This window comes from Poecile atricapillus, chromosome Z (assembly GCF_030490865.1).
Source record: "Poecile atricapillus isolate bPoeAtr1 chromosome Z, bPoeAtr1.hap1, whole genome shotgun sequence".
NCBI classification, from domain to species: Eukaryota; Metazoa; Chordata; class Aves; order Passeriformes; family Paridae; genus Poecile; species Poecile atricapillus.
In genome coordinates, this window is record NC_081289.1 from 112,380,798 (window position 1) to 112,405,183 (window position 24,386).

The following is a 24,386-nucleotide window of genomic DNA, read 5'->3' on the forward strand; positions in this document are numbered from 1 at the left end:
CATCTATGTAATTAAACGCTAGCCACAAATTGTATGCTTATGTGTATTTTTAAAAATTATGACTGTATAATCACAGTGAAACGAGGAAAAGAACAGAGAAGGGAAATAAGGAGAAACTTTTTATGCATCATCTTTGATAAAAAAAGTAAATAGAGTAAGACATAGGAGGGGCACCAATCTGTTGGAGTGATTCTAGAGGAGGTACATGAAGATGACCAGTGGGCTGGAGCACCTTTCTTATGAGAAAAAGCTAAGACCGATGTCTAAAGAATTTTGTCTTTTATGTTAAAAAATTCTTTGTATTCTTTACACACATACTTGTACTTTTGTAGCTTATTATTGCAGTTTAGCTTCAGTATCTTCCGAGGCAGAAAGACAAAGCCTCCACCTTATCTTGGCTCTTTCTGGGAACCAAGGCTAAAAACCAGTTCTTTGAGACACATTTTCATGAACAAAATCCTCCCCTGGCCTATTGGACAGGGGAGGATTTACAAGGGGCTTGAAGTAGGGGATGAATTGCTTCACCACTTGTGCTCCTAATTTGTGATGTTTGTTAAATATGCTGATTTGCTAAACTTATAAATCTGTATTCACCTTGTGTGGGTGGGCTTTTGTGGACATTTTCCATATTTACCCCTGAAGGCCTCCAATAAAGACCAGCCTTCATATCTCCTGTACTAATATTATCATGAAAGTGTGTGTTGTTTCATTTTTAGGTTCTTAAGGCATCAAGACAGTAGAGGTAGTTCAGCATGGGGAATTTACTCTAAGTACACCTTACAGCAGCCTTTCAGAACCTAAAGGAGGCTTCAAGAGAGCTAGAGAGAGGCTTTTGACAAGGGCATGTAGTGACAGGATGAAGGATATTTGTTTTAATCTGGAAGAGGGTAGATTTAGTTTAGATATTAGGAAGAAATTATTTTGTGTATGGTTGGACACTGTAAAGTATTGTCCAGAGAGATTGTGGATGCTCCATCCTTGGAAATGTTCAAGACCAGGCTAGATATAGCTTTGAGTAAGTTGATCTAGTAGAAGTTATCTCTAGCCATGACAGCAGAGTTGGAACTAGAGAATCCTTGAAGCGTCTTATAACCCATACCATCATTTGAGTCTATTTTGACACTAGGAAAGAGGCAAATGATGATGAAAGGTATCAAATGCAGAAGTGAAGGAGAAAGGAGCTAGACAGTAGTAATAACGTCATATTTCTCAGGGTGGGAAAACCAGAAGGAATCAGTGAAAGTATTGCATCAAGGTTTGAACAATGAGATGCATTTCTTATTTTACACAGTGTATCATTCATTATAGAAATCTTGGCATGGCTTAAAGATGAAATGTATTGATTAGGACAATGATCATGTTCTACATATTATTAATTAAAATAACTTATATTGAACAGAACAAAAGGATATGAAATAAAAACTGTACATTATTTTGAAAAGGTGTAGTTAATGGTTTTCCATACATTTCACCTTGTTTGCCAAAATAGGAGTGACTTGGTGTCATGGGGTAGCTTTACCTTTAAGATAGCTTTGGGAGCTAAGGAAGTTGAAGCTGCTGGTGGCTGATGGGAGTCTTTTCTCCTGACCAATTATCAGTCATTTCTAAGAATTGACAGCAGTTTTGACCATTAAGAAGTGAATTCAACTTGTGAACACCCCCTTAAGATCTAAAGTCAGAGCTCTCTTGTTCTCTTTGGTTTCCGGCTTCTGAGAAGGTAACAAGGCTCTGTCTTGGCTTCTCTCCCTCCCCCCCCCCCCCCCCCCCCCCCCCCCCCCCCAAACTTCTAAGGCCGGACAAGCCCGCAGAGGATGGAGGTGGAAGGCAGGGAGGTGGGAGGAAAGGAAACGGAGCCGGCCAGCCTGGCTTAGTTTGTAGTTTCTGCTGCTGGACTGAAACCTGACACCATGAACTCTTGCAGCTTTCCTAAGGCTTTAATTCTTTTACTACCTGGATAAAATGTACAGATTACTCCTTTTTCCCAGAAAGACAGAGCGAGAGACAATCAACATGAAGAAGACATCATAAAACCACCAAAAACAGTGAGAAAAAGAGTTAAGTTTTAAATGGGGAAGAGAGAATAAGGAGATGCTTTACAAGCTGAAATAGCTTTCTGTTAAAGCTATGGAGATGGACAATAGTTTAAAAAGACTCCTTAAATTCATGACAGAGTATATTGGGAGGAATGGAGTGTTCAAAGTGGATTTTGAGCAAAACAGAGAGTAATTGTGATACAGTGAGGTGCTGGAACAGAGTTGAACGAAGATTTGAGGCTTTGAGGGCAATGAGAAAACTGTTTCCAGAGAAGCTCACAGAAACAGATGAAGGGATCTTTTGCCTTTGAATAACTCATCCTTAAAATGACATCCCTAAACTCATGGCCCATACACACCTCAGAGTGATGTGAAATGGGAGGAGAGAACTGATGACAGATTTCCGGGCAGCTGGCATCAAGGAAATAGAAGGCTATAACAGAAATAGTTTTCTCGTGAGAAACTCCATAGATTAGCAGAAGGGGACTCCTGTTTCTCTACAAAGACTGATGAAAAGACTGTAGCAGGAATTGGGACTGTTTTAACCACCAAAGTTCTAAAGTTTTTTGTCTCTATGTTGTCACGTGTGCAAAGGAATAGTCAAGTAGTGGGGGATAAAAGAGTATTCTGGAAGTTTATTCTGGTGTTTTTATTCTTGTAGTTTTGTTAATAAACTTTCTTTATTCCTTTTAAGTTTTAAGCCTGTTTTGTTCTTGTTCTAATCCATATCTCACAGCAAGAAATAAGTAATTTTTTAGTTACTGCTTTAAAACCACGACACTTGGTTTGAAAACACAGATGTCTGCTAGGGAAGGAGGAGCCCCCCTTGAAATGGAAAATGTAAACCCCCTCCTTCCAAATTATTATAATTTTGAAATTAAGGGGCTCTCAGGCAAAGATATGGGATATAACATTTCATATAAATATATGGGAATAACATTTCTTTACTAGTGTATAATTAAAAAAAACCCAACAAAATACAACTTAGTAAGAAAATTAAAATAAAATACAGTAGTACAAAAACCACTGACAGAGTCAGAATACAACCTGACACCCTGTTGTTCAGGGTGCTGGTAGCAGTCTGATTAAATGGTGGTTGCAGCCTTCCTGGAGTGACAGATGTGGTTCTGTTGAAGCAGTGATCCTGCAGAAGGGTGTAATTTTCCTCTGAAGGTCCAGTGGTGGTGTAGAACAGTCTGGTCTTCCTCTGGGAATCCAGTGGAAAAAGGCTGACTGTGATGTTCTAGTCTCAGATTATATCCAGGTAGGAATGCTTGGCTCCTCTCCCTGGGTGGAGCATCTCACAATGGGATGATGGAATTTATCAGTCATGCAGTGAGACTCACTGGCCCATTAACAGGAGATATCCCCCTGGAGGGAGGATGGGTTGTGGAAGAGATAAAGAACACTGTCCCACCTGGTTTTAACAGCTGGCCCATTAATTTAATTAATGTGTAATAATCGTTAATTGTAATTAAATAATAATAAATATTAAAGTTTAATTAATGTTTAATTTAACACCTGGCCCAGAAGATATCACCCTGAGGGAGTTATGATGGATGGGTCATAGAAGAGATAATGAACACTGCCCCACCTGGTTTTAGCAGCTGATTATAGAATTCACAGTTTTGGTTACATCTTGCATTGCAACCTAACACAAGGAGAAAAAAGAATTTTCTTCACCTTATCAAAAGATCTAGTCAAGATAATTAATGATTGCATCTCTTTTCAGGCGGGTCATTACTTGTGAGTTTGACCAATAAATTAAAAAAATAGTGTGTTTATTAGATATCAGGAAATTAGATTGGGTGATTTTTATTACTATTACTAGGAAAAGAAGTATTGAATGCAAATATAGGTTGATAAAAGTCACTGATGCAGACATGCTTCCAGCTAAATCCAATCTGCAGTGTGCCACCATGATGTCAGGAAGACAAGTATCTCTAGACGTACTGTTGCTTTACAACAAATTGACAATATTCCATTGATCTCTTCTAGATGAAGCAAAGTCTTCCAGTGAGTTGACCTTGCTTGCACAAAAGCTGAATCACTCAAACTAAACTTTAACTGTTTTTGTTTCTGTGCACTCAGCATTAAATCTATCTTATCTCTTTCCAGGAGCACTATCTTAACCCCAAGCTGTCAGTGCTTCCAAGATTCTTCACCACTTCCTACCTGATAGGAAGCCTTCTTCTAAATATGAGCTATAATCTGTTTGGAAACTTCCGCCAGTATCAGAACTAAATTGCGCAGAAGAACCTTACTGTCTTCACTCCAAGTCCTAATACGATAATACCTCAAATATCCAACAATATGTGAACCATAAACAGTAGTTCTTTGCTGCTAGAGCAAATTTGCATCATTTGGCTACTGCCTAAAAGCAAGTACTGAAATAATTTATTTCATGCCACAAAGTAAATCACTGTGTGCGCCTTGTTCAAAGTAACATTTGATCCAACCCTGGTCCTAGACTGACAAGGCCCATCAAATTCTCTGCCAGCTGGCTGCTTGTACTTGGATTATCTCCTGCATGCCCTTGCAAGTCCCAGGAAGTCTAGACTAAGTCCCAACCTTGTTTTCTTTTGCTAACCTGGACTGTTATCAAATGTATTTATCTCATCAGCACCTTCTGCCAGTGCTAGATTGCAGCTGATCCAACAGTTGTTTGGCTAGCTCTAGAGTTCTGTGTAATTTAGCATCCACTTTTGAGATGCATTTTATGACTTTTTGGACAATTGGTAGCCAAAACCCTAATTTCAACAGTAACTCTGCCCAAGTAAACCTGGTTCACACAATTTCTAAATCAGCCAGAAGTACACCCCAGCCACCAGAACAAAAAGAAAGCGCCAGACAGTCTCTTCTGGCAGTAGCCCTTAGCCAAGGCTTGTCAGCCCTAGCATTACAAAAGGAACATCAATACAATGCAATCCTAATCCAAACACCTCTAAAAGTCTCCAGACAAACACTTATGCAATCCAACTTTATGCATCCCTCACGCAAGGGGCTTGGTCTGGGCAGGCACTACGAATGAACCCTCATCAATACCAGGGATTTAAAACCAACATAAACATAGTCTAGTCTAGATCTAGGCCTACAATTTCTCCTCCAAACCAAACCCAAGCCTAGATAATAATAACCTTCACTAGAGCTTGGTTTTGGTCTAGATCACTGGTCTTTGCTGGCTCACACCTCAGCCACAGGGCTAGGGCCTTAGCTGTGCAACAATCAGCCTGTGAAGCAGACCCTAACAGACTGTGCTTTCCCAGCCTCACTCTTCACTGGCAGTCCCTTCTGGTGGTTCCCATAAGTCTGCCACTAATGTATTTCATATTTACAATCATCTGGTGATGACTGTTCTCATTATATGGTCATCTGCAGACCTCATTGGACAGTACTGCTTCATCCTGTTCAAAAGAGAGGATGCATGACATGAACTGAGTACCTCAAGATTCTTACCAGCAGAGGAGGTGTTTTAGCACAGACAAGTGAACAAACATGACACTTGCCACAGAGCAGGTCAGGGGCAGCTCTGCCATGAAAGGCATGTCCTCCTGTGTGATATTACTACTCTTATCTCCAGACCACAGAAACAGACAGATTTCCAAATGGAAATGGACCTTCATTTCTTCAGCATTATATCAAACATGATGCAATTTTCTTACAGGAAAGAGGCATTTCTATTCATGTGAACCAGAATTTTGTTCTGAAAACATTAAAACAGAGAAATCATCAGAATTTAGGAAAAGCAGTTCCATTGGGATTTAAGTTTACTGGCTTATTTTCTAGGTCTTTTGCCTTTCAAAAGTTGGAGTTTACAGTGGAGACTTATAATTCTCAAATGATCAATATAAAGATAAGAACATGAAAAATTTTGCTCCTTCTTCAGTTCTGTGATATCACTTTTTTCTTTTAAATACAGCTGTTTTACAGAATTATTTTCACTATTTACACCTCTTGTGAAAAGACTGCCAGGAGCTTTGCACATGAGGAATGTAGCATTGTCTATTACACAGCAAAAAAATTACACAGTAATTATACAACTCAGCTCCTACAGGAACAGCATGAGGTTTCTTCTTGCAATTTTAAAGCACTCTGGGTTACCAATAAAGAAAGTTAAGTGTCAACTGACACTGGGTTTCTACTTCTGAATTATATCCAGGTGTCTAACTAGACCTGTCTGAATAAGAGCATTCAGGTTCAAGTGAAAAGGATTACAAGAATAATTCTGGAGATGATGATTCTAAAACGATTTCTGCTACTGATCCATTTAAATCTCTTTGCATAAAAATCTGCCCAGGAAAATAAATCCTGACACGCAAAGAGATCCCACTTCATAAGGAAAGCTTACTAACACCACTGAGAAATATTTAATCTGATTTTTTTAAAGAGAAGTACTTTACCTTCAAAACCTGAAGGCAAAATCATCATGAATAAAATAAGTATGAAAAGAATTTCCAAGTCTGACATAACTGAGAGGTAGCAATTTGGATTTCATGCATCTGTACGCACATCTGTGCATGCTTATATCTGGTGAAATCTAACAAAATAAATATCCAGAAATAAAAAACCCAACTTGTTAAAGAAATAATTTAATCGTGTAGAATAATATCTGTGTTGCATGCAGTAATAGCTGAAGTATCTTCTAAAGCTGTTGATTAAAAAACTAACTGTGATTCAAGAGAAGAGAATTTTTTAGTGCCTAATCCATTGCAAAATTTAATTCTAACCTTAGAAAAGATCCTACAAGCATGAATAGTTGATTGGGGGTTTTTGGTGTATTTTTCTATATCCACAAAAGACAACAGATTTAACACCTAATGCATCATGTTACTCTGACTCTCAAAGGTGCAAACTCATAGCAGAACTCAAAATAATTTCGCCTCAATTCAGCAGTGTCTGTCCTGCCCATGCTTAGCCAACTTGTACGCTCATATTGGTCGAACTGTCATAGTTTAAACATGGGTCTCCTTTGATTAAACCAGCACTTCTTACCTTGCTTTGATATTGAAGAAGCACTAAGGGATAAAGATATTTTCCTGTCATAAATGACAACAGTGGAAATATAAGGAAAAGAGTACATCCCTCTTGTTGCCATTTCAGGGCAATAGGTCTACATGATTAGTTGTTTACCACAAATATATTATAACTAGACTGCCAGAAATTCACAGATATCAGAAATAAAACAAAGTGAGAAATACTGTTTACATTGCACTGATGTTTGCCATCTTTGTATCATCTGTAAAGGAGGTAAATGAGTTTCAGATATTTTGAATTGAACAGTATCCACTTTAGTAAGGCATTTTTGTTCTGCCATTTAAAAAGGAAGGAACATACTCTTTAGTTCAGGCTTCTCCTTGTGAATGAGTTCTGAAAAATTCAATTTGCTTTTTCAGCTGCTAACATACCACGATGGGCAGTGGACAGTCTACAGGACTGTGCTACTTCCCAGCTCAGCTTAACCCAGGACAATCGCTTGGACATTTTCCAGTTCACTGTTCAAACCGCTATCTGCCATTAGCTCAAGGTTAAAGCAAATGTCATCTACCTCTGGGGCTCATAATGAAAAATTTACATAGTCCTGGACATGATACAGGTTTTGCAGTTTTACAGCTGAAATCCTTCAGGTTCCTTGGACCTACTGGAAAAGGATTTATTTTATTGCAACTCCCAAATGTTCATTTTTGTATGTTTGTTTTCCCAGAGAATTGTGCATTGATTCCAGCAATGTGTTTTATATTACCTGGAAGAATAGAAATGCTCTAATGGGAAGAAACAATTTTCCTCTTATTGCCAGTGAAAGAAAATGCAGAACTTGAAAATGTTGCCATGACTTCTCAAGCAAAGTTATCCCATTTATTTTAGAGCTTAGAGAATTTACTTTTCACTCTCTTACAGTCTTCTGTGCAACTACACTAGTATACACCCAACAAATTATGGGCCAAAAATATATCTTTTTACTTATCACAGACAAAGAAAACTGCATGTCATCGATTTGTAAGTACCTCAGTAGTGCATATAGAAAGTAATCTGTCTTTTCTTGAAATGAGTTCATCTTTTCTTTTGAGGGGCACATATTGGCTATGCCTTTTTTGACATAAATGCAGTCTCTCTCTCCTGAGGAGTTGTCACTGAGGCTTTCATCAAATACACAACCATAAAGAATTCCATCTAGAGTTCAAGATATAGCCTGGATCAGGCTTTGTGATAAACATCTAGTGGAAAATTAAGATCTAGAAAAATCTCTTTCATCTTCCTAATACATCTTGTCTTATTTTATGTTGCTTTAAGATGTCAGTGACCAATGACCCTCACCTTGATAGTAAAGTCTGCAGTGAGAGGCCCAGATATTCTTAAGATCTCCTTGTCAGGAAACTTCTGGAAGTCAATGCTAGAATTTTCTACAAGGAAGGAGCCAGTGGTGCTGAGGCTGTTTTCACTCTTCACACCTTGGAGAGTCTTAGTTTCCAAATCTGACAAATAGAAAAAAATTGTCAGGAAACCAGAGCATAGCAATTTGAAGAGTGAGAAGAAAAAAAAACCACCCAGCACAAATTAGTAATATTGCAAATATTTTCCCATAGTTATTCACATTTCCACATGTTCCTTTTCTTTTTTCTCTTCCATCTGCTTTTTGTCTTTGTTCAACCCTTCGATTTCTAGCTCACATTCCCCTCCTCACCCATAGGTCATGTTTTTACTCTCTTTCAGACATACTAATCCATTCCTTGTTAGGTATATTTGCCGTTGCTTCACTCACCCTTAGTAAGTCACGCTCCTGTGTGGAGTGTGACCTCAGACCTTGGCCCATGAGCATTGCTAAGTTGCTGTACCCTCCTTCAGTTCAAAGGTGGGTCACTAACCACATGTTGTTGTGGTAGACAATTAACTGAAAGCAGGATATCCAGGAAAGAAAGATCAGTAAGAGAGCAATCCCATTTCCTCTCCAGAAGCAGTCTGACCCATCCCAGTGGAGAAGAAGAGGAAAGTGGGTGCTGAACCCTCCTGAGTTCTCCATCTGGCTCTCTGTATTCACAGTTCCCCAAAAGCGGTCATTAATTCAGATACTGTTTTGTAGTAGCTACTTCTGATTGTCATATTGAAAATAATGATGATTTCTTAGATAGAAGTCAACAGTCAGAAATTAGGTCTGTTTCATCATTCAGCTAGCCTCCCTACCAAGACCAGATTGTGCTTTACAGGACATTCACCAGTAAGCTATTTCTGGTAGTTATTTAAAAATGACAGGGAAATTTTCAATGAAAGATTGCAAAGCTGCAAGCCTTCCACATATATTTATGAATATAGGCACAAAACCTGCAACACAGCGAGGCAGCTAAGACATACTACTCATCTGTGATGGAGATATATTTTCAAAGACAACAAAAAGAAAAAACTTATTTATTTGCATATATTAAGTTGCTAACTAGGGAACAAAAATGTAATTGCAGTAATTAGACTGCTTTTCATGATGGATTAAGGGAATTAATTAATGAAGGAAGTTGCTGAGGCAGTACACTAAGAATTTGCACTGTAATGATGAACTCCTTGATATTCAATGAGACCAGTCTCTTCCTTTGTGCTGCACTTGGCCATCTATTTGTTTTTGGACAAGGCTGCAGGCATCAGGAATAAAGATGGTTTTAAGACTTGCATATATATAATCAGCCTCCTGTTGACTTCTCCCACAACCAAAGTTCACAAAACACTCCCTCCCCCTGCAACTGGCTGTAGTTCATACATATATAAAATCCATTGGTGGGTGAACAGAAAGATTCATGGAGACGTCTGAAACAAGAGGGGGATATATTTGGACTTATTCATGTTTACACAGTGCAGTTAATCTAAATCTCAACTGGTGACTGAAGCAGACCTTGCTGATTAAAATATTTTTGTCATGAAATATGATATGGCCTGAGTGAAGCTTTAGGTCCATCTCTCAGCTAAAATCTCATTTCTCTCTGAGCTGTCTTATAGCTCAATTTCTCTGAAACAATAACAAAAGTACAAAATTTTCTGCCTTGGAAAAGAACATCTATATTGGAAAAGAAGACAGGAGAGAAAGGAAGAGTGCATGTCACGTACTGGGAAAGTAATGTCAGCCGTACTGGAGCAGCTCAGGAATACCCAAAGGGCCACTTAAAACTGAAGTACAGGCAGCACTTGAACTTCTAACAAAAACATAATATATTTTTTCTTGGTTTATAACCTATAATTTGTAGGCCTTTATCCACAGCTTTAAATCTGAAGAACCCACTGCTTTCTCAACACAAGTAGGAAGCTACAGTACAGGACTAGTAAACCAACCTTTATTTTGATACCCTGCATAACATTTTTGGGTGAAAGAAAATATGCAGACAGTGAAATGATTTGGTGTTTCACATCTTTGCTGTCACTCATGTTTGTACCTACAGTGACAAACACAGAAGACATAAATGGTCTGTGCAGTAGAAAATTCCTAAAGACTTTTTGAAAAGGAGAAGGGTAGTCCAACTTATCTTACAATAATTTGTGCTACTGAGCAGTCAAGCAGTACAGTTTGGGGTTTTATTCTGACAGTAAACTGTATTTACTAAGACTCTAATGTTCATTTGCTGCTGATGAAAAAGGAAGCAGCTTGTGAGCAGCTACTGCTCACAAGATAAGAGAGAGGGGTGCCAGGAATTTCTACTCATGAAATATATGGATTTGCCTTCAGCTCTAGCAGAGTATTCTCAAATTCTGAGATTCCTCCCAGAAAAGAAGGTTGTACAGCTGCTGGGATACACAGATGGAGCAGGAAAGTGTTACAGCTACCAAGTGATGGGCTAGCAGAACTCAGTGGTCTTAGCTCCTTGGAGCAGTATCCCTGCTAAAGAACAAGGTTTCATTTTTGTATGTGGTTTCAGGTGTTTAGAGTGTGATTTCGTGTGTGTATCTAGGGGAGAGAGAAAGACCATAACAGAAATGTGTTTAAGTCATGAGTAGCTTGATGGTTGAGCTGACCTGCAGGGAAGCTTTTACTTTACTGTTCTCAATATTTCTTCAGTTAGTGGTACGTATTTTATTAATTTCAAACAAAAGCACCTGACATCAAGTAAACCAGCCAAAGCATAAGCAAACAGAAATTACTGAAAAAATATGGAGGGGAAAAGAACTCTGCACTGTTGGCCAAGGTCTGCTTCGAAAAGAGTGTACCACTAAGGTAACGGGGTCTGAAGAAAACTTCTGAGAGCAGGACCCATTCGTGTGTTGAAATCAGCCATTTGAGAGAGGGAAACCAGACACCACAGTGTAAACAGAGCACTGCAGGTTGCCAAGGCTCTCTTAAACAAGTGTAAACCAGCTTCTTCTACTTACATAAATGATCGGGTCCTTTCAGCACGAGGCGAACTTGTCGGCTTCCATAGGGAATAGCAACCACTGTATCTTCCACTGTGAGAAGGCAAAAATGCATGGAGTAAATAAGTAAGGAAATTCCCATCTGTTTTCAAATAAGCATTGAAAGAGATTTACAAGGCAGTCAAAAGAAAAACCTTAAGACCACTTGAAAATGCCAAGAATTATTATTAAAAATCTGAAAAAATAACTTGTTAAATGTAGTAAGAACCTTCTGCTTAGAAGAATCCAAGCCTGCTGATTTTATTTATCCCCAACTCCTTCACAGCTATTTATGGTTTTCACAAATGACTCATAAGTTTCTATTTCATCACAACTCCACTTAAAACTCTCAAGTATTTTGAATTGATGTCTGTGGCGAAGTAGAGAAGTGTAAGCTTATTCTGATGTTTAACCAGAATAACTTCCCCATTTTTCACTTGACTTTTCCCCCACTTAAACCCCACAGCTTCTCCATGATCCTGTCCATGCTATGTGGTCTCCTACTGCTCTCACCTATGTCATGCCTTTCACACCTCTTATTTTAATGACTTTAAGTGTTAGAATTCTGCTTTCCCTTACTACACTGCTAGCAGAGAGCCCCTGGAAAAGCAGAAGCCCATCAGACTGTCATGTAAAGAGGTTTTTCAGCAGGATCTTTCACCTACAAAGCCCTTGGGAGCTTTGCCAACTATATTTAAACCTAGGTGTGAATTAACATGTAGGTCACATGCAGCTGTGAAAGTTAGGTCAGCGTTTCTAAAGAGGCAGCAACCTCAGTAATGTTCTGAAGGGAGGCAGAAAGACACAGAAAGATGATATAAAATTCTATACCTGGGTTATGAAGTGGCGTGCCCAGAGAATGCTGACCTGGACTAACCAGCACATTTCATTCACCTTTCCCTGTCCTTTCTGCTTCCTTACCATATAACTGAAAATCAGGAAAGAAAAAGAATGTATGGCTAAAAGGATTTTTCTGGGGAATGAGAAGGTGGTAGATGTGAGAGGAACAAAATCTCTTTCACTATTTATTCATTAGAACTGCTCACATTTATGTCATGAAATGCCTTCTAGCAGGATCTACAGCTCTGCTCTCAAAACAATGTTTTACTTTGTCAGGTGAGGCTAACTCAGACAATAAAATCATTTTATCTTTCATTCAAACATATGAATTGGAGTCTTACACTTGTGACCGGACCAAACTGGGAAAATTGTTGGAATCCAGCAGAATCAGGATTCTCACTTACTAGTGAAATAGTTGATGTTGTCATTTTATACCAAATTGAAGAATCAACACTCACTCTCAACAAGAGAAGAAACACTACCAGAAACAAGAACTTTTAAGTAATACATTAATTCATCCAATACATTCATTCATCCGAAATTGTAATATCTCAAAAACTGTGAACTAGAATCCTTTTAAATTTTAAATTGTGTAGTGCATCACAGGAATTATTGACACTTATATTTCAGAGCTTCATGGGATGAAATACTCATACTTTTGTAGCCTCTTACTAATCCCAGAACTGAGGCGGAGATGTAAGCAGTCTTTCTAAGTGTCACTTCAAATTTTTGGGCGCTTCTGAACCATGTCCCACTTTCAAGTTTTGATTTGATATATTTTCTCAAACTATCCAAAATTTCATTGTCAAAGTCTTTTGTAACACTGGGCTTAAACTCAACACACATTTTGCTCATGCACATCTCTGATACCACACTAATTAGTAAAGCTAAGAATCTTCCCTATCTATACATAATTAAATTTTTTCTATTTGGACAGACAAATGTTCAATTCCTAAGAAATTAATTAAATACTGATATTCAAATACTTCTTTTTTAGTACCATTCTGGCATTCAGATTCAAGATACCCAGTTGGATAACTTATTTTATCCATTTTGGGGAACAAAATACATGAGCATGACATACCATTTTCCTGTATAACATTTTTCTGAGTTTGTAAAAACAATAATTTCAATTAAAAAAACCCACAACAATATTAATGACCTTTTTACAATTCTTATTTAGAGACAGTCCCATGCCATTATTATATCTGATTGTCTCTCAATCCACTGACATGTCACAGAAAACCCAGACGGTATAAAGACCATGTGAGCTTACATTCTCAGCATGCATCTTCTGCCCCAGGGTATTGCTAGGACTATATTTCACCTGATCTTGTAGTTGCTCTCCATTTGAAATCCTAGCATGCTTTATGTGAAATGCAAAGCTCAGTGGGATTTATGCTTATCACAGTGCTTCCTGCTTTCACAAAGCAGAAGCAGTGGGGACTGAAGGATAATTTCCTGAGGTTAACAGTGATAAGGGGGAGACATTTCCTGTGAAGAGATGTGAAAGTAAGCAGGCTAACATTTAGTCACAGCTCTCTCCAACAGCAAGCAGAGAGACAGATTGTTGAGCAGTTGTGTGGAAAAGATACAGAATGCTTTAACAGGTGGTTGGTTTCCTCTGGAGACCATGCATAGGGAAGCAGAGGAAAGTCCCAGGACAGTGTCTCAGTTCTCAGAACATGCAAGGTTTTAGGCAAAAGTTAAATGTCATGTACATATATCAGATTCCCATGAGAGAGAAGTTTCTTCTAGATTTTGATTTTTAATTTGGATTTTGTCCAAACAGGTTGTCCATTCTCATAAGGAAAAATGGAGTTCTTTCTACCTCCTGATTACTACTGATATTCAGTGGAAATCTGGAACCACATCTATTTTTGACAGCTGTAACAAGAGTAATTAGGTGAATATCTAGACAGCACTATAATTTCTACAAACCTCTTTTAAAACTAATCTACTTAGATAGTAGATATCAGTCCTGTTTTAGAGAAATACCAGCTTTGCACTAGGTGATCAGCAGAATGCACTCAGAACTTATAGGACTAATTCCCTAGCCTCTTGGTGAATACAAAGAAGCCTACTTAAATGCAGCTTATTTTCATAGGAAGGACGTACAATGTTCCCTAAAGAAGATATTAAATAAAAAGAGAAAGATTTCTGCATTTTCTGCAGACTTCTAAGAACTATCCAAGCCACCAGAGGAAAAAAGAATATTTCAGGAATGAATGAAGGTTTTTGTAGCTTTTTTTTATTATTAGTCTTACAAAAGTATAGACACAGGTGCTTTCTTTTTCATAATAATGTAGGTGAGAATTCATTATCATACAACATCCTGCCCTACTATGTTTCTGTCGCTGAGGCCACTGGGACATGTGTACAACCCCTATAAACTATGAAGAAGCTGTTTCTGTAAGAAATGCTAAGTGTTTAAAAGCTCTATGAATTTCTTTCTCTTATGCCTTTGCATGATATAAGCAACAGGAGGAAGGGAGCTGGATGCAAGCACCAAGAGAAAACTACTTTGGTATGATGAGCTCAAGACTGTGTTTGGAATGATTTTGAGATATAAACAGCTTCAACTCTGGAGTAAAGGTCAACTGTCCAACCCCTAGAACAGTCCTCAAGACTGAATGCTGTTTTTAGGGAAACAAAAATCCTGAGAGGCCAAAGAACACCTCTGCTGATGTCTAGTCACTGATGTACATTTCTCCCCTGCCTGCGTGGCAGTCTGGCTTTTAATCCCTTGTTCAGACCACAGATAAAGTAGACATAATTCTAGAAAAACAGAATTATTTTATAAAGATAACTTGAAATTTAGCTACAAATCAGTAAATCCAGTCATTTAAATGACGGGATAAATAAAATGAATCAGGCCCTGATCCCAGATTTGCTTGTGTATTTGTGTTTATAGAGACAAATAAGCAAGATGCTGACACAGAGGAAGTGCCAGCAATGCTGGGGAAGATAAGTGCAGAAAATGAAGACAATATATTTTTGAAAGAATTCCAGCATTTTAAATCTCAAATTTTCACAACATTTACATAAATCATTTTGACACCAACATCAGTCTGCAGAAAAATAATTCATATTAATTCACAAATATGAAGGGGATTCATAATTGTGTCTTTATGACTTTAAACAACCCAATGAAAAAACCCCAAACTTTTCATTGATTCAAAGTTCATAGTGTTACATAAAAACATGTATATTCACAGCAGGGAAGGGAATAATGCCACATGGTTTATACAGACTGCACACAAAATCTACAATTTTCCCTGCTCTGCGTAACAATTCTATACAAATGTGTCTGAAAACTCCATTCTCTAACATTTTTTTCCCATTTGTCTCAGTCTAGGATTGTGCTCTCAGCCATCTACTCTATCACCAATGTAACATTCTTTACATTTAATAGGAAACCATTGGGAGTAAGTACTGTGTTTTACTAACATTTTAGTACTGTGCATAACATATTAGTGCCTTTATTCTCAGTAGAGAAGAGAAGAGCACCTTTTTACCACAAAGCAACTAAGAAACAATTGCTCCTACAGGAAAAGACATTTGACAAAATAGCTCACAAACACTATTATGTCTCAAGTGGCCTGGAGATTTCCAAATCTCTTCCTGCCCATTGCAGAAAACTTCACAAGGAGGTAAAATTCCATTCTTATATCTTTGTGAATTATTTCCTTTGTCCTCTAATGTACAATTCTGCTTCAGCAATGGAACTCTTATGAGGATTATTCCTTTATTTCCTTCATAAAAAATAGCTCCCCTCCCCTCCCCTGCCCTCCTTTTTTCTCCTACTCTCGCTCTCAGCAGACAAGGAGCCACAGCTGCACTGTTATCAGCTGCTCTGTATGCTGGGCTGTGCTCCATACCAACACAGGTATTCTTTGACAGAGAGAAATTTTTATAAAAAGCAGCTCTCCCTGTTATAGAGCCCCCAAGTACACAGACACTGTCTTCAACAGATACTACACTGCTATTTGAATCTTTTAAGTTCTGTGCTATTCAGCAATTGCAAAGTTGCTCCAGAATGGTAGAGCTGGTCTGATTAAACTCTAAGGCTGGGGGCAGGTTTTCAGACTAGCACATGTGATTCCTTAGGTGTGTCTACATAGGCATGAAAATTCACCTGCTTTTTAATCCTTCTTCAAACTGACCAGAAACACCCTATCTCTCACCCCAAAAGTTTTATAGTTCCATCTGTGGTGCTGTAAACAGATTGAAAAAACCTGTCTGGGGTTCAGGATTAATAAACTAACCTCCACACTGCGGGACACTAAAGCTACCTTACCACTCTGGGTAAAAGCTGGGTCAGCATGCAGGAAAGGCCATATTTTTGTCTCATGCCTGTGTAGGCACTTTCTGACAACTTAGATTCCTCAGTTCTCGGTAGAACTGAGAGACTGTGCTGAGCATGCAGGCATGCTAAATAGGCCTTGGAAAGAGCACTCTGCCAGGCTGGCACCACCAGCCCCTCAGGGTTTCCTTGTTTTAGAGCAGCATCAACCGTTCTGTTCAGAGCAGTGTGCACCAAGCCCTATGCATAGCCAGTGAATGCAGTCAGAGAGGTGTTGGAAGAGCTTGCTCTTCTGCTCTTCACAAGCAGCTAGCTAGCTGAGATGGGGAATATGCTGATGACATCTTTCCACGAGCTTCTGTCCACCCTCCAACCTGACCAAGAGTCTGAGCAAGGCTGCTTTAACTCAAGGGGTGAGCACCTGTGGGGGCAACTAGATTGACCACGATTATTCAGGCACTTGAGAAAGAGTGGGGTGAAATCTAGCTTGCAAGAAATGAAAACTTCTCTAAAAGGGGAAGGTGGCACTTTACCAGAAGGAACAGCTTACATTTACTTGCAGAGAGCTGGGACTTATACTGGCCTCGAACCAGCCGGCAGGTGGACCCATCTCCATTGCAGACCCCACAGTTATCTTCCTTGACAGCACTTCCCAGCTGGTGGTCACAGCCAACAATCTGGCAAAAAAGAAAGATGTGCAGTTCAACATGAGCACTTACCAATCTGCTCAATCCATCTCTGCAACTAATTACTCTAAATTTCTCTCTTAGCATCTCTAGAGGGCCATAAAGTACCTTAGCAATGAAAGAGGCTGAGCAAATCTGGCTAGGAGTGTGCACTGAAGTCAGGCAAGAGATAGTGAGTGAACAGGTTAGTACTCAATGGCTTTTGCAATCCAGAGGAAGAAAAGAGCATTGTTGGAGATTGTTATTTTAGGGCATTGGGAACATTTCTTGGTCAGAGTCCTATCAGAAATTTTACTTCTTAGAGTTTCACAAATCAAAATGCCTGAAATAGATAAAAAGACAGATAGGAAGCAGACACATAGATAAAAGTAAAGAGCAGCATGGATCAATAGTAACGTGGCTCTGAAATTTTACCTTCTATGCAGCTGGGGAAGCCATGTGGTTTTAATTATGTTTGACAATAATCCCATTCCACACTGTCAATGCCTGTGTTCAGACATTGTAAAAGATCTGATAAAGAAAGCGGAAATGATTGCAACAAAAGATTGAGAGTCATTGCATAAATGCAATTACCTGCTCTGAAATTGGCTTTATTCCTACATGCAAATTGTTTGGTTCAAAATTTTAAAAGTTTATTAATTTTAATAAACTAGATTTCTCAGTTTGCAAATCTCCTGTTATTCTGAGGAGAATCAAACAGTAATTTATAATTAAGTACATTTAAAATTAATTAATGGACTATTTGTTTAACACAGTGTTAATGTAGGCCTTTTGGTTTAAGTTCTCCATCCAAGTTATGAATTTTGCATATAAATAAGTGAAATCCAAGAAATTAAGAAAGTCCTTACAGTGCTATAATCACCTTTGTAAGTGTGAGAAAATGAAAGGCCTTCTAGCATTCTGGCATGCAGAGTAAGCGATGTACAAATATTTGTCTATAACTTCTAATTAGTTTGTGCTAAGGCTCTTAGCCAAATAGAGAGTGTATATATAAACACAGGGAATTTTAAATAAAGTATTTTTTCAGGTTTAGATTTTCCCACATTTCTGAGTTTTAGTTAAATCAGAGAACTAGGTCATACAAAATGGTGAGAATAAGCTATACGTGTAACTTGCCCACTTAAACATTCAGACTAATATTTCTTGTTTGTGCAAATCTGAATGTGCAGAATTACGCATCTCTGCTGGGGTGAGATATATTTCTGGGTTTGACACTTTCTCTTCATTTGTCTATGAAAATGTAGGCTTTAATAACCAGTATTTTCTTTTAGCAATTCAATTCCCTTTTTTAAAATCATTATTTTACTAGCTGCAGAATACTGTTTCCTTGATTATCTGTCATACTGGTAGTATAATTAATTTAATTTAAATAATTAAATTAAGCTTGATGAAAGCAATAATATTTTTTTTTTATTTTACCTACTTCTTCCAGCTCAGAAATGGGTGAAGCCTCCTATGTTTACACCTTATATTATGATCCCTCTAAGGGAATTAGTGGATTCTAAAGAAGTAACAGTTACAAAAAGGACACATTTCCTTGAAATGCTACTCATATCAAGGCTGCAAGAGATACTTTAATGCATTAGAAACACCACGACAAATAATGGTTATAAAATTGAAGCAAAGTTAAGCATAACTTGACTGTGACAACTCCATATAAAACATTCAAGTACATATGTACAAATTGTATCCACAGTACTTTTTTCTGAATAAGGATATCCCTACAGGAACTGCACCTTTGATACACACAGACTGGTATGCTTCAACTCTGCATAGACAAGACATAAAAAGATGTAAAAATAATCACTTGCATGATCTGAAAACTATATGACTCAGCTTTTCTTTCTAGTGCATTAGAGATCACTAGCACCCACAGTGAGAAGGGTCCTGCTGGGGAGCCAGGTTACAGAAGAAATTCCCTTTTGTATCTGCTCAATAATTCACTTTAGAGGGGTACAAGATCTTTTTATGCCTTTGCCAATTTTGAAACGAACATGTAAACTGCTTGGATAGGAAATAGACTGGATCTTAAATCCAGGTATTAGGTAACCAATTTCAAAAAAACAGCATTTACTACTTTAAAGCATTTTTAACTTTATGAATCATCAGCTCACATGTTGCCATGGGCTATACCCTGATTAAAGTTAATTTATAAAATGAGCAATTTGGAGCTAGGTCACAACTTGTGGAGGAAACTACCAGGAAAATATCAGGTGTGAAAGGAAGTTATACTGTGGTTTGTTTCTTTTTTAATGAGTTGGCCAGCCATTACCAGTGCACAGCATAAAAGTTTTTCTTCTGTTGAAATGCTGTGTTTGAAATGGAAGTATGAGCTAAATGGGAGTATGGAGACATTTGTGATTACTAACATTTCAGTGGTATGTGCAAAATATATGTTAACCCTACTGTGTTTGGCAGTGTCTCAAATAATTTTATGCAATTAAGAGTTTTGATGAAATTAAATGAATTTCTCATTTCTCCCCAAGGTCTCTGCAGAGATTTCTTTCTTTACTCTGTTAGATTATCTGTCTAAATAGATACCCAGAGCTCTGGGAATATGAATTAAATTTTCATTAAAAAAACTTATGAGTGATTAATGCATGAAACACAAAATGTTCCCAAGTTCATTTTATTCTTTTTTATTTTCTTTCTTTTTTCACTACTTAGGGAAATTCTTCCATCTTTTGAAGGTAATTTCATGCACTAGAAAGAAAGGTTGCTAGTGTTTGAAATGGAGTCACTTTAAAATGGACACTACTCAAGATCTCTTATATTAGTTTTTAGTAGCTCTTACATGAAAATATTTGGCAGGCTGGACTCTTATTACAGCAAAAGATCAGACAAGAAAATATTAAAGAGCTCCTGAAAAAATGCAGCTCACGTGAACAATATCTTTTGTCTCAGAGCAGAAGAAACAGAAGTTTGGCTGAGTTGAGAACATGTAATTTCCATAACATTATTTTCACTCTCCATGAAGGCTGCAGAGGACTCATTGAAAAAGATTATAGAATGGGTGAAAATATGTCACCACTCCCTCAGAAGTCTGCAAAGGGTTAACAAGGGACAGGAAGGCAGAATTGTTTCTTTCCGCATCTACCCATAGCAGAACACAGAGGGAACAGACAAACAGAGAGGGAAGGTTTTAAAATGGCTGTTATCAGAGATGTAAAAGATGCAAGGCACTAGGAGAGGCCAGTTATCAAGGAATGTAGACTCACTTGGTCTGCAGAACTAGAAAAGTCTGCCAAGACACTGACCTATGGGCATAATCACCTGATGAGAGGTGGTTGAGGACCTTGTCATGAAAACGAGCACCATGGAAGGCACTGCTTCATCAGCATGGATGCAAAGGAAAGCAAAGGAAACAATAAGGATACTGCGCCTCTAATATACAGCTCAGAGTAATGGTTTGGGGGACACAGTTTGAAACAAAATTAGGACATTTTAGAATGTCTAGGGAATATTTCACTCTCTGAAAAGCTTTGAAATGTCAACTCCTTGTCTTGGTCTGAAGCTGGATCCAATGTTGAAATTCTGAAGTTTCTGTGGGATAGAAACTTCCCTTTCCAATGCATTCTAGTTCTGATCTTAATATACCCTGGGAGGTTTAGGGAGATGAAGTCTTTTTCAATCCATAAAGGTCTGGGAAGGAAGCTCCCACTAGGAATAAAAATGGATTACTACAACAAATTGTGCCTGGAAATGTTCTGAAGTAAGCAGTTCTCTTACTCATTTCTATTACATGTTAAGCTTCCTCCCCTTAAAGCAGGGTAATGAGGCACAGACTTTCCACATTGAAATCTTCTGAGTTTCAAGTTGCTTCATGAAGTGTGGTCAGAGGCTTGAACTGCACATTGTTACCACACAAAATGTCAGAAGCAGCTCCATTAAGTCCCCTGACAATCTAATCCAAACTCCATTAAAATCAAGAACATGTACTTATAAGTTTGATAAGTTCTGGATTAAGCTCTTGGGTGTTTCTAAAGGTGTTCCTATGAAGCTCATTGCTACTGTGGTTAAATGCCCTTAAAGTAGTAAAGGCAGATTTTGCAGAGCTCTGGAGGTGTCTCAGTATATGGAAAATGTCATCCATGTAGTACCAGAGTGAGAAAATCATAGGTGAGTACTATCTGCCCACCCAGATCTTCTTCACACCTCTAAAGTGAGCTGTTTTTTTATTCTTCTTACGGGTTTAGCATAGAAAGTCTAGCAACAAAAAGCCGGAATAATAACAGCTAATCTTTAGTTGGCCAAGCCTGTATTGTTTTCTGGCATCAGGTACCACAGTTCTACTCAGAGGTAAAGATTCCATATTACATTTTAGGCTGAAGTCCCAGACTTCATGCTGAGTTTGACTTTCCCCCCTCTCCCCCCCTCAAACCCTCCTTTACTCCACTTGATGGCCCATGGGTTGACAAAACAGAAAAATAAGGATATTCCTGACTCTGAGACACATTGCAAAACAATTTTTACATGATGCTGCAAGAAAAGAGATGGCTATCAAGTTAGAAGATCAACTGCTTGTGTGTAGTTTAAAGGCACTGGGCTAAAAGTCCCACAACAGGAGTTGGAACTAACTCATTGAGTGCGTGCCTGAGTGTTATAAGTGCATGTGTTCCCCTTGTGGACTTGAACTTTGGCTCAGTTTAGCAGATTTTTCCAGAAATAAAACTGGACCAGCAATGACAGGTTCTGCTCCAGCCCTGCTAGTCTGGATGCCCTGAAGTAAGAAGTTTTCATAATAATTTCTATTCAGCATTAAGAAATCTTGGGCAGGAAATAATGTAATAAAGCAAGCTTGCAAATCTAGCCAATTATAAATAAATCTCTCTGTTTTTCAAAGGGCATGTCTGCAGTTCAAATGCAAGAAGTTCTGAGAATCTGAAAAAAACAAAGTTGCCCTTCACATAGATATGAACATGGGGCTCAATGTGGGACTTGTGTGGATTGTCACTGCTCAGTTGAAAAAAGTTTGGGATCAGAGCCATCATTTCAGCTGGGTTCAAAACCCTGTTTCACAGAATCAGCATGAAGAGCTGCTCTACTCTTCAAATTACTGGGGAGAGAACAAGCTTGAGCCTGTACAGCAAGGTGGATCTGGGTTGGTGTCTGTGACATGGGGACTTGCAGCTCCTGACAGGGTATTTTCCCTTCAGTGCACCAACACCTTTGAGATGACATTTTACAACCCAGCATTTTTCTGGCACAGTCTCATGACATTATCCCATCATAGGCAATCTTGACCAGCACCAGGGTCTAGGCAGGACTCCCCCAGGTGCCCAGTAATTCAAGCAGTGGTACACCACAATCCAACTATAATTGATTTTCACAATGGCAAAGCAGTGAGTAACTATGACGGCAACAGCACACCCAGTGACATGTGCAATCAGTGTACTTGCTTGGTATACGAGAGGAATATATCTTTCAGCTGTTCAGGCAGTGTGAAACAAACTTCAGTTACTGACGAGTACCCCAATTGCTAAATGCAGCCACTGAAGTGGCCAAGACACACCTTCCAACACATGAAACATAGCTGGCCAGCTTGTTGATTTGTTGCTGCTGGCTCATAGGTAATGCCTAATCTACTACTAATCCACTGCAACCAATCTGCAGATCCTGCTTGGTGTCTGTCCCATCATTCTCAGCTGGCCAGAGCTCTCTGGTATTAATATATTTAAACAAAGTCCCTTATGTAGCCTCACTTAACCAGCACAGCTGACACAATGCATTGGGAATCAGTGGTTCAGCCAAAGCTCTAGAAGCAAACAGCAAACATCCAGTAGCAGAAGGAACTGAAGAGATATTTCCATTTCTTAATTTTCTCTCAGGGAAAAAGAAATGTAAACTCAGTCTGAAGCTATCCTTGATTTAACAAATAGGAATTCAATTAATTTTAAAGCTGCGACTTCTAAATGAGGATTACAGATGCACTAAAATCTTGGATGTGGGGAAAAGGTAAGTCCTTACATGCAAATTTAATTAGGAGGAATCTTCCAAGATAAAAAAAAAAAAAAGGTTGAATTTTTCAAGTTTAGTCATTTATAGCCAACAACAAAATGTCGGTTGCCACCATAGAAGGGTCCACAAATGTGTGAACAAAACTCTCTCTAGTTCATTCTCTGATGATACAGAAATCCAGAGGGTGCTGCTGTGTAAGAGGTAACATTTAAACAGAACTAAATTCCAAGGGTTTATAAACAGGCAACAACAGGAAGGAAAGAAGCTTCTGGAATAATTCATATTCACTTACCATTTCATTCACACTTTTCTTTGATTTTTGCTGCATTTAGGTTTACATACCCATATTGAGTAGCAGTAAAAATTTAGTTTCTCCTTTTTCCTTACATGCTTGTGTGTTTCTTGAAGAAAGAGAAAAAAGACCCCTAACATTTTTTTTTTAGCTAGTGCTCTTTAGCAGACCATTACTGAAATACTCACTTTTCTCCAGAAGAATTACATCTATTATCTGGATATCTTAGCAGTTCCAGGGGAAAGATCTGTCAGTTTTTTGAAGAATATTAAAACACTACATCAGAAAGTGATTGCAAAGGCCATTCTAAGACAAAATTCATCAAGGCAGCTCTCCCTCAGCTTCCTGGTAGCAATGCGCTTGAGAAACCAAGAGTAAATTCTGCCTACTGGACCTATTATTTTCTCCTAGAACATGAAACACCAATTGTAAAAGAATTTAATTGACAGTTGTGACACATTACATTTGACTGTGATCCTTTGTAAGCTCTGGTGACTTCATGACATGCTTGAAATTGCTATTCAGAGCTCTCTTCTGTTGGGTGTACAGGCTTCTTTTGTTGGCAGGAGTTGGTCCTCTGTCGGCTGGATCAATGAGGATCCAGCTGCAGAGCTTTGTTATACCAGTGCCAGCAAAGATTTTCTGGTGCTTCAGGCAGTCACATAATCTATGCTATCAAGGAACAGACATCTCTCACTATTCAAATACTTGAGAGAGGTTACATGTCCCCAGGACACTGCTGAAACAGCTTAGCTAGTATATATGGTATTCCAGCCTGCTGCTCAGAGGAGTATGAGTAAGAAAGAGTAAGGTGTAAGAGGAGTGCATGCAGGCCCTAGAAGACATTTAGGATGACAGAGGAAACTGTCTCAAATGCCGGCAAAACACCTGTCCTGGGTCTTTGCAGTAACTGG

General features: G+C 38.5%; 1 protein-coding gene across 1 annotated transcript in view; it reads right to left on the bottom strand.

The window, feature by feature from the left end:
* The window catches only part of ADAMTSL1 (ADAMTS like 1), a 183,332-nt gene that overhangs the window by 112,714 nt on the left and 46,232 nt on the right, over positions 1-24,386 (bottom strand). Inside the window, exons 5-7 of the mRNA XM_058827039.1 lie at positions 17,087-17,213; positions 11,370-11,444; positions 8,346-8,503 (exon numbers count right to left, since the gene is read on the bottom strand). Coding sequence (XP_058683022.1) covers positions 8,346-8,503; positions 11,370-11,444; positions 17,087-17,213 — 360 coding nt within the window. The remainder of the gene's footprint in view (positions 1-8,345; positions 8,504-11,369; positions 11,445-17,086; positions 17,214-24,386) is intronic.